This window comes from Solea senegalensis, linkage group LG8 (assembly GCF_019176455.1).
Source record: "Solea senegalensis isolate Sse05_10M linkage group LG8, IFAPA_SoseM_1, whole genome shotgun sequence".
Classification (NCBI taxonomy): Eukaryota; Metazoa; Chordata; class Actinopteri; order Pleuronectiformes; family Soleidae; genus Solea; species Solea senegalensis.
This window is the reverse complement of record NC_058028.1, coordinates 26,849,510-26,860,748: the sequence shown is the minus strand read 5'-3', so window position 1 is coordinate 26,860,748 and position 11,239 is coordinate 26,849,510. Positions and strand designations below refer to the sequence as shown.

Sequence of the window (11,239 nt, the reverse complement as noted above, 5' to 3'; positions counted from 1 at the left end):
TCACACCTGGTGAAGAAGGCTCAACAACGGCTCTTCTTTCTCAGGAAGTTGAAGCCAGACGCATAGTTACAGATTCCACACACCCGGGCTATGCACTGTTTGTACTGCTTCCATCAGGAAAGCGGTACAGAAACATCAAAGCAAAGAACAATAGACTCAGGGACAGCTTCTTCCCCAGAGCTGTGAAAGCAATCGCCCCCCCACAGTGAAAACAATTTGCATCCCTTCTCTATACCACCCCCCCAAACACACACACAAGCAGCCACACACACCCACCCTCCCAAACACACCCCTGCTGACCCCCCCAAACCTGCTCAAATCTCCATAAAACTGGACCACGTTGCACTAAACTGCACTTTGTAGTTGTACATACTTTACTTTGCACACACTGTACTTTTATATTTTGTTGTGTCTCATTAAGTGTTAAGTCTCTTGTTGTGTCTTATTTAAATGCCTTTCGTCATGTCTATTTAAATGTCAAGTCCTTCGTTATTTCCGTTATTTTTGCTATTTTACTGTGTACCTCAAGCCGGGAGTCTCTGCAAAAATTTCATTATGTCCTCATAATGACAATAAAAACTTCTTGATCTTGATCTTGATCTCGGGGAAGCAGGAGACGTGGTGACCTGAGGCAGAACAATGCTCCTCCGCTCCCTTCACTGGCTTCCTGTAGCTGCTCGCATCCGCTTCAAGACTCTAGTGCTGAACACGGAAAGTGTAAAAACGAATTCCTCATCATTGGTACCAAATCAAAATTATCCAGTTTACACTGTTTCATTCACAATCAACAACTCTTCTGCTACCCCTTCCCCAAAGTTTAATTGTCTGGTTGTCATCCTGGACAGCACTATCTTTTCAATCCCACATCAGTAACATCACTTGGTCCACATATTTCCATTAACCAACCACTTCTTATTGTGAATGACATTGCGGCCATGAACATGCAAATTAACATAAATAGTGACTATGCAGACACGGAACACAGAAAGTATGGAGAGCCCCTCAAAGAATAGAATAACAGATTTTTCTCCACACAGCCTCCTCGGTCAGTGTGCAGTGAGAGCTGTCTTCCTGGTACCCGCATGGCCAGAAGGAAGGGGGAGCCTGAGTGTTGTTTTGACTGTGTCCCTTGTTCTGAGGGAAAGATCAGCAATACAACTGGTGAGTGTAAAGTTTGAAACTTCACAGAGCTCTGGAAAAACATTTATTATAATTCCACTCCTAGACCATGGCTCTCACCTCCAATGTAATGAAATCATGGAGAGAATCTTATAAGAGTTGCACAGAGGTGGAGCCATCCCTTGATCAACAGTTTGCTTATACAAAAAAACATAGTACAAGCGATGCCATCTCAACATTCATAAGCTTTGCTTTGGAGGACCTTGAAAGTCCTGCTGCATATGCCAGGTTGCATGTCATTGGTTTTAGTTAGTATTTTAATTCAATCCAGTCACACATTCTTCTAGATAAATTGGTTCAACTGGATGGGAACCCTTTTTTGAATTAAGTGGTATTATTCCTTCCTATCAAACTGGCCACCACAGGTGAAATTGAATTCTGTACTAAATATAGCATAAATCTAAGCAGCAGAAGTATTTTTGTGTACTACTTGCACTGCATATATGGTTTATGGTTATCTCTTTATTAAGACAAATTAAATAAATGAATACATAAATTTGACAGTTCAGAGCTGTTGTATAAACATGTATCTCATCACTTTCCTTCTTTTCTCAGACTCCATGGAGTGCACCACTTGTCCAGAAGATTTCTGGTCCAGCCCCAGGCATGACCACTGTGTTCCTAAGAAAACAGAGTTCCTCTCCTACCATGAGCCTCTGGGTATCTGCTTGACAACCACCTCACTGTTGGGCACATGTATCTGTGTTGTTGTTCTAGGCATCTTCATCCATCATCGCAACACACCTATAGTTCGTGCCAACAATTCAGAACTCAGTTTTCTTCTCTTGGTGTCACTTAAACTCTGTTTCCTCTGCTCTTTGCTCTTCATTGGACGACCCAAATTATGGACTTGCCAACTAAGACATGCAGCATTTGGCATCAGCTTTGTGCTTTGTGTCTCATGTATCCTGGTGAAAACCATGGTGGTTCTGGCTGTGTTCAGGGCCTCCAAACCAGGAGGTGAGTCCAGTCTCAAGTGGTTTGGTGCTGTACAGCAGAGAGGGACAGTTCTGGTTTTGACTTCTGTTCAAGCAGCAATCTGCACTGCCTGGCTTGTCTCTGCTTCACCAGTGCCTCATAAAAACACCCAGTATCACAGTGACAAGATAGTTTATGAGTGTGCAGTTGGGTCCACAGTTGGTTTTGCAGTTTTACTTGGTTATATTGGTTTACTGGCTGTCCTCAGTTGTTTGTTAGCTTTTCTAGCAAGGAATCTTCCAGACAGTTTCAATGAGGCCAAACTCATCACTTTCAGCATGTTGATCTTCTGTGCAGTGTGGGTGGCCTTTGTTCCTGCTTACATCAACTCACCAGGCAAATATGCAGATGCAGTGGAGGTTTTTGCCATCCTGGCCTCCAGTTTTGGCCTCTTGGTGGCGCTGTTTGGACCCAAATGTTATATAATCCTTGTGAGACCTGAAAGAAACACAAAGAAAGCAATCATGGGTCGTGGGACCACAAAATAATACAGTTAACACCCCTGTCTCTCTCTGTGATGCTCTTTATTTTAGAATTGTGTTTAAATGACTAGATCACAATACAGGCAATAAAGATGTTGATAAGAAATACTTAAAATATCTAACTTTTCTTTCTTGCCACTAATTATTCCACTGTTGGGAGTTACTGTAATTTTACATTACTTATTTTTCCCTATTTTTCCTCTTACCCCCATACAACTCCAATCCTTGTTCACATCCTCATCCTCTCCTGCATCCACTACTCTCCACTCTGGTCTGCTCCCTCACATATCCCTCTATAAACTTCAACAGGTCCAGAATTCAGCTGCTGCTTCATCACCCCCATCCTACAATAACTCCACACTCTCCCGGTAAATTTCAGAATCCTATTCAAAATCCTTCTGCATGCCTTAAAGGCCATCCACAACCTTGCACTTCTGTATCTCTTCAACCTCCTCCAAATCCCCACATCCTCCTCCATTCACTGCCCACCTCAGCACAATCTTGCGCTTATAGATAAAATGCATTATTATTATTATCCAGGTCCAGGACGGAAGTGGAGATTTTCATGTTGGAGATGATGGGGAGGAGTTCCAGGGGGGAGACAGGGGTGAAGTATGACAGTGGTTGAGTGGTGGTGGAGGCGGTGAGCGGTGGAGAGACTGAGATGAGCGAGGGTTGCTGAGTATAAATGGTTTTGATCTTTGATTGAAAAAGGCCAGGAAGGGGTTGCATTTGTCAGCTGTGATGGAGGTGAGGATGTTGTTGCAGGGTTTGAGGAGTTTATTGGCAGTGGAGAAGAGAGTCTTGGGGTTATTGGAGCAGGAGTGAATGAGTTGTGAGTCGTGGTTGGAGCTGCAGTCATGGTTGGCTGCATTGTGGGCATCTTTGTAGTTTGAAAGGTGGGCTGTATAAGCATGGAGATGAACTGTGACACTGGTTTTCATGTAAAGTCTAAAGCAGTCTGGAGAAGTGTCCCCACCAAATGCGGGAATGGGACGGGAGATGAAAACGGACTTTCCGCAAGTGTGTAGGAAGTCCAGGAGGGAGAGTTCAGAGGCACCCCAGGCCAGGTCGTTGGTTCCTATGTGCGCCATGTCTGTGTGCTATCTGCGGGATCGGGAGAGTTTTAATCTGTTTGTTTGCTTTTGCGAGCATCGTGTTGTCACAGGCCATGGTTGAAATGCGCATCACTAACTTTTGGCTTGTCTGCTAAGCTAACAGCCAGATGATGTGTATCACAACAAGATCACCTGTTCAAATTTGGCCTCTTGAAATGTTCAAAGCTCAATGTTAAAAGGGAGAAGGAAAAGAAGCCAAGTAGATCCAGAAAACAGAGACAGAATTAGCTTCAAACCATCTGTGTGAGCAAAAGAACAACTCTAACGTTTCTGACTTGTCATGAAATATTACATGACAAATCAGAGTTTCATATAATACAATACTTCAGAAATTACACAAGTGACTATGTATAATGGTTGGCCAGTAAAATTCACTTACTTGAGTAACGTAAGTCAACGTCCAGAAACTAGGTTTATTTGGGCAGCCCGTGGCTGGGGTACCCCTGAGCAAGGTACCCAACCCCCAATACTCCCCGGGCGCTACTCAGTGTGGCAGCCCACTGCTCCTAATTCTAGGATGGGTCAAAATGCAGAGGAATACTTTCCCTAAGGGGATTAATAAAAACTAACTTTAAACTTTAACTTTACGAGTGGAGGATAAGAATATGTTTTTGTATCTTTGAATAAATGATAGTTACAAAGATGGCTGCAGTCTCAGCATTACAATTTTGCTAACTACTTATTTTCCTTCAATAATATAAAAATCAAGAATAGATGGCCAGACAATGACAGATGTTCTGTAGAGGGTGAGTTCAAATGTTGATGGATTACATTTAATTATTTGATGTATTTTCCAAAGCGACTATTAGTTGAAGAGAGGTGTCATTAGTCAATTGGAAGCAAAAATATATATTTATGAAATAATTTACAAATAAGACTCCATGATCAACCTCACAGAAGAGGTCAGTCCCAAATATGTTGCAAAAAACTTTCAGCCTTTGGATTTCATGACTAATATTTCACTTAAAGGTGACATAGAATGCTGGTATAGCACATATATGTTAGTTATGGAGGTCTACTTACATATATTAACTTGTTTTCATGGTTAAAAACCTCCCAGTCGCTGCAATTGTCTCGTCAGCCACGCTGTTTCAGACAAAAATCACACCCCCAGAACGTGGACTGTGTTGTGATTGGCCAGCCAACGAGAGCTTTCCCACTGTCCTGTAATTGGCCAGGTACCTGGAAGTGACGTAATTGGTAGGCCAGCTCTCAGATACACAGCTCCCCCTCTGTCACGGTGGATGTTCTGCATCTCAGCAGCTACAACAAGAGTAGTTCTTCTTCTTCTGCGGTTGGATGTACGCAACCGGATGTGCCCAGACTAGTGCCCGCACCAGGAGGCGCTATTGTGGTGAGAGGAGTGGTGAGGATTTCTGATGACGACATCAAATTGAGGAAGTGCTGATCCGCTTCGCAGAGCCCAGGAAAACAATAAAACAGTATTTTCTCAGCAGTGGCTGAACTGTTTGTTCTTAAACTTTACGGTTTCATAAACGAGGTAATGATGCAGATACACACACAAATTGAAGCTTCCGGTCTATGTCACCTGTAACAGAATCAGAGTAGTTTTTATTGTCAAGTACATTTACACATACAAGGAATTTTGAAAAAATAAAATAAAACAGAAACCTAAGTTATAAAAAAAATTGAAAAAAATACAGAAATATAAGCAAAATATTTACATATGGTGCAGTGGGTTTAATTTAATTATTGTCATTATATTTTATATGGTTTGAGTTATGACACAAATCTGCATTTGTATTTGCTAACATTAATATGTTTGCTGTATTGTGGGCTGGATTACAGTCAGTTCTTTGTGGGGGGTGGGGGTAGGTCAGGGATGCTGTTCATGAGACTCAGCAGAGGGAATGGAGCCCAGCCAGAGGGAAGGGAAAGAGATGATGACTGGGATGAGAGGGGTTGATTTTACCTGCACGCCTCAGAGTCCTGGAGGTGTACATGTCATGGAGAGATGGGAGGTTGCAGCCGATCACCTTCTCTGCAGAGCAAATGATACGCTGTAGCCTGCTCTTTTTACGTTTGTACCAGACTGTGATGGAAGAGGTGACGATGGACTCAATGATGGCAGTGTAGAAGTGCAGTTTGAACTTCTTCAGCTGGCTCAAGAAGTACATCCTCTGCTGTCCTTTTTTGATGAGGGAGCTGATGTTCAGCTGGATGCTAAGTGATTTTAATGTTTGTGTCCACCTTGTGTTTGTGTGTATGTCTGACTATGCTGCTGCCTCAATGAGTCTTTTCCTGGTTAAATAAAGGTTAAAAAATAAAAAATAAAAAATAAATGAGGTGCGGGGTGATGATGGTCCCCAGATGTGGATAGAGTCCATGGTAGAAATGGTAGAGTTGCAGAGGGTGATGGGGGCAGGTCTGAAGTCTTTTCTATAGTCCACAGCAATCTCCACTGTTTTTATATCGTTGAGCTCTAAGTTGTTTTGACTGCATCATCAGGCATGTTCCTGCTTAGTCCAGGTGCTCCAGGATGAAGTAGAGGGCCAGGTTAACAGCATCATCTAGCAAACTGTTGGGCTACATTGCCTTAGCAAGTCCTAGGCCACTATTTGTTCACCTGGACTAATTCAGATTTGCATGGATAGTGTGTAAAACATGTTTGTGGATGACATCAACTGTCAAATCTACATTTTACTTTAGTGGAATGAATGTATATACTTGTTACAATGCAATGTTCAGGTGGTAAGGCAGAATGTGACCAGAGGGCGCTGCTGTGCAGGGGAGGATTATAAGCTTTTGTTTTCCTGTGTCAAAAATGGCGTGGAGCACAAGTTAATAATACATTCAACATTGTCCCCAATGAAATTGTTTTCATTTGATGAACGCAATTTCCACTGTAGACACTTCGTGTAGTTGTATGTGAATAGTTGGTTGTGCCGGATGCTGCGCGTTCTCTGTTTCTGGTCAGTGGGGCCTGGCCGAGATATCCTTCCAGCGCCTGCAGTGTTGTGTATTTCTGAACTGCACGTGGATGCACACGTACAGCGCACGCTTCAGTTATAGCAGTGGGGCCAGAAGTTTAGGGACCCAGAGTGCTTCTCATTGGTTGATTTGAACTGGTTTGTGCACATGAAGGACCACAGAGTGTCATTCCTCTTCAAGAAGTGAGTGGTCAGTCTAATTTATTTTTATTCTAACTTGTAATTGATAATTTAGTTTACATATTGTTTGAAGTTCTGCAATGCATAACTGGCGAGACGTGTGTGGGTGTGTGTGGTGGCTTTGCATATGGAGTGTGCGCTGTTCATGCCATGAGTCGTGCATTGTTGTTATTGTTGTCACGTTTCGATCTTGAGTGTTTGATATTGTGAGATTTTGAACACTGCCATTTGGTGGTGCTATTGATATGATAATATATGTCATAAGATTGGCATTGTTTGTGTGATGGCATTATTCAGCTACAATGTTGTGTCAAAGGTGCTGTGGTCCCCTCTCTCACTTGGGTTAGTGAGGGTATGAGAGTGATAAGTGGTATTTCTGGATTGCATTATAAGATTTTCCTGCATGGCCCCACCAGAATTTCCGGACCAAAATCGCCACTGGGGAACACACATTTCAGTGTAGATTTGCACCACCCCCAGCAGGTTGGGTGGAAGCTGGGGGAGAATTATGCACTGGAAGTTATAGAGAATGTGGAGACTGATTTCCTGGGTGTTTCAAACCTCAGACCAGAGTACAATGTTTATAAGGCTGTGTACACTCTGGCGTATGCTCTTGATGACATGCTGCTGTGTGAGCCAGGGAAAGGACCTCTCAGTAACAACACCTGTGTTCATTTACAAAGACTGGAGCCATGGCAGGTGAGATATCAGTTTACACTCAACTCTTCATTTCACTTAATTCTTTGTATTTCTTTATGATTTGTAAGTGTAAGAACTTCATAGATTAATATAATAAAAGCATCTCACTTTCCCTATACAGCAAGCAGATAGTGTAGTATCAGGTCAGTGTAAGTACATGTGGGGTGACATAAAATTACAATCTTTTATGGAAATTTGTTTTTAAAAAGTATCCTGCAATAATTAGATTTATGTTGATTTATCTGTACTGCTGTGTTCACAAATGCTGTTACACACTTATTCTCTTTATACAAGTTAGATACATGAAAGAAGGTGAGTCCAGTCTCAAGTGGTTTGGTGCTGTGCAGCAGAGAGGGACAGTTCTGGTTTTAACTTTTGTTCAAGCAGCAATCTGGCTTGTCTCTGCTTCAAGGTAAGCGATGCAGGTAGTCTGAGATATCAGACAGCAATGGGGGACGATTTACAGTCTGATTACTCAAAACATCTCTGGACAACATCCTTGTATGAGGCTTGGGTATTCAGTAGAGCTTGACAATCATACCGGAAGAGTAGTTGAGCCAATCCGAGGGGCGGTAACGTATTGTGTCACTTCCTGTGCTTCCACTGGTGTTCCGCTGTGTGTCTCCTGTGCTCTCTGCAGTTTATATCTACTGGAACTATCATTTCACTGAACAAACACTCGTTTTATTACTAATACTAGTACTAAGACTAATACTTTCACCCGCTACTTTTGCTTCACGTACGGTGTTTCTGTCTTTGCAAGTGTAAAGTTAGCTTAGCAGCGATGGCTTCTCTCTCTCCCTCTCCTTCTCCTGCTCTCTCCTGTGTTGTGTGCCACATGTTTAGTTACTCCTCTGCCTCCTTTAGCAATAAAAGTACTAAAAAATTTAGCTTGCTGGCTAGGGTGGAGGCGAGGCTTAGTGAAGTAGAAACTAGGCTCCGCACCATAGAAGCAAAATCAGTTAGCCAGTCCCCAGTAGTCGTTGCAAACCACATAGCATTAGCTCCCCCAGCAGCTCTCGTACAGCCTGGAGACAAACAGGGCAGCTGGGTGACTGTAGTGTTAAGCCTAAGAGTCCTGTCCACCACCAACCTGTTCACACCTCAAACAAGTTTTCCCCTCTCAGCACCACACAGACTGAGAAACCAACTCTAGTAATTGGTGACTCCATCCTGAGGAACGTGAAAATAGCAACGCCAGCGACCACAGTCAGGTGTTTTCCCGGGGCCAGAGCGGGCGACATAGAGTCTTATCTGAAACTGCTGGCTACAGATAATCATAAATACAGTAATGTTATTATTCATGTCGGCAGTAGTGACACCCGATTACGCCAATCGGACGTCACTAAAGTTAATGTTAAGTCTGTGTGTAGGTACGCACAATCTATGTCTGACAGCGTAATCTTCTCTGGTCCTTTGCCCAATTTAACCAGTGATGACATGTATAGCCGCATGTCGTCATTCAATCGCTGGCTGTCGAGGTGGTGTCCAGAAAACAACATTGGGTATTTAGATAACTGGCAAAACTTCTGAGGGAAACCTGGTCTCATGAGGAGAGACGGCGTCCATCCCACTTTGGATGGAGCAGCTCTCTTATCAAGCAGCTTAGGGCATTTTATTAGAAACCCATGACAATCCAGAGTTGAGACCAGGACACAGAATTCCAGTCTTTCATGCTTCTCTGTGCTTTCGGACAGCATCCCAGAATCTGCCATTCATCTTACAACGCACTCCGTCCACCGCGGAGACCGTACAGTGGCTTCGGAAAGGAAGAGAGGCAGGGGCGTGTGTGTCTACGTAAACAACAGTTGGTGTTCGGACGTACAGGTGGTTGAAAGACACTGCTCGACTGATATCGAACTTCTAATGATGAAATGCAGACCATTCTATATGCCTAGGGAGTTCAGTGCTGTGTTTTTGCTGAGTGTTTACATCCCGCCGCGGGCGGACTCCGCCTTGGCGTTGAGGCTGCTGCATGACATCATCAACAAACACGACACCACACACCCGGATGCAGTGTTCGTTGCAGCCGGCGATTTCAACCACTGCAACCTCAAGAGTGTTCTCTCCAAATACCACCAACAAGTGAACTTTCCGACGAGGGAGAACAACACTCTGGACCAGGTCTACTGCAACATAAAGGGAGCCTACAAGGCTGTGCCTCGGCCTCACTTGGTCAGTCCGACCACATCTCAGCTTTCCTCTACCCCGCATTCAGACAACGCCTCAAGCAAGCCCCTCCAGTATGTACTACTGTTAAAGTGTGGAATGAAGAAACTGAACTGGTGCTTCAGGACTGCTTTGGTAGTACAAATTGGGACATTTTTAAAGCTGCTACGGGGACTGACTGTATTGTGGACTTGCAGGAATATGCCTCCAGTGTCACATGCTACATCAGTACATGTGAAGAAAACATTGTACCCACAAAATGTCGCAAGATATACCCAAACCAACAGCCCTGGATCAACTGTGAAGTTCGGTCCATGCTACATGCTCGCTCAGCTGCATTTGCCTGAGGCAGCGCTGAGGACTACAAAAAGGACCTGCGTAGGTCCATCAGAGATGCCAAGAAGCAATACAGACTGAAGCTGGAGGGTTTCTACTGCACCACAGATTCCTGTTGCATGTGGCAAGGACTGCAGCACATCACTGACTACCAGCAGGGGAACAGATGGGCCACAACCAGCCAGCCCTCACTACCAGATGAGTTAAATGAGTTCTATGCCCGCTTCAAGGCCTTCAACACCAACCAACAGAGAGGACCACTGACCACGGAGCGTGCACAAGACTCACCACTCACCGTGACAACAGCTGAGGTGCGTACAGCTCTGAGGAGAACAAATCCACGAACGGCAGCCGGCCCAGACAACATCTCCGGGCGTGCCCTCAGGGTCTGTTCATGGGAACTGGCTGATATGCTTGCTGATATCTACAACCTGTCACTAGCACAAGCTGTTGTTCCTGTTTGCTTCAAATCCACCACCATCGTTCCCCTCCCAAAGAGGGGAACGATGGTGGTTTTACAGTTTGCGTACCGTCAGAACCGTTTTTCTTTTTTTTTACCTTATATATGCTTTTTTACCTTATATATGCTTTCTCTAGGGAACATTATTAGAAAGCATAACATACATTTTCATTGTTATGCAGATGACACACAGCTATATCTATCGATGAGGCCGGATTAAATAAATCAGGTTGTTCAACTCCAGGAATGTCTCAGAGACATTAAGTCCTGGATGACCTGTAATTTTCTACTTTTAAACTCAGAAAAAACTGAGGTCATTATACTCGGCCCTAAACACCTCAGAGAAAAACTTTCTGTCACTTTAGATGACATCACCCTGGCTTCCAGTTCCACTGTGAGGAACCTTGGAGTTACTTTTGACCAGGAAATGTCTTTTGATTCACACATAAAACTAATTTCCAGAACAGCCTTCTTCCACCTGCGGAACATTATGAAAATTAGAAACATTCTGTCTTTACAGGATGCTGAAAAACTAGTTCATGCTTTTGTTACATGTAGATTAGATTACTGTAACTCCTTATTAGCAGGATGTTCTAACAAGTCTGTTAGAATCCTTCAGTTAATTCAAAATGCTGCAGCACGAGTTCTGACAGGAACTAGAAAGAGAGACCATATAACTCCAGTGTT

The 11,239-nt window shown here is 43.6% G+C and overlaps 1 protein-coding gene across 1 annotated transcript; it reads left to right on the top strand.

The window, feature by feature from the left end:
* Positions 1–1,844: 1,844 nt before the first annotated feature.
* Positions 1,845–2,812, top strand: LOC122772978 (vomeronasal type-2 receptor 26-like; the record flags this gene model as incomplete). Its single annotated transcript, XM_044031321.1, has 1 exon — positions 1,845–2,812. A coding segment is annotated over one exon (801 nt), but the record flags the coding sequence as incomplete, so codon positions are not given.
* Between the last annotated feature and the right edge of the window lie 8,427 nt (positions 2,813–11,239).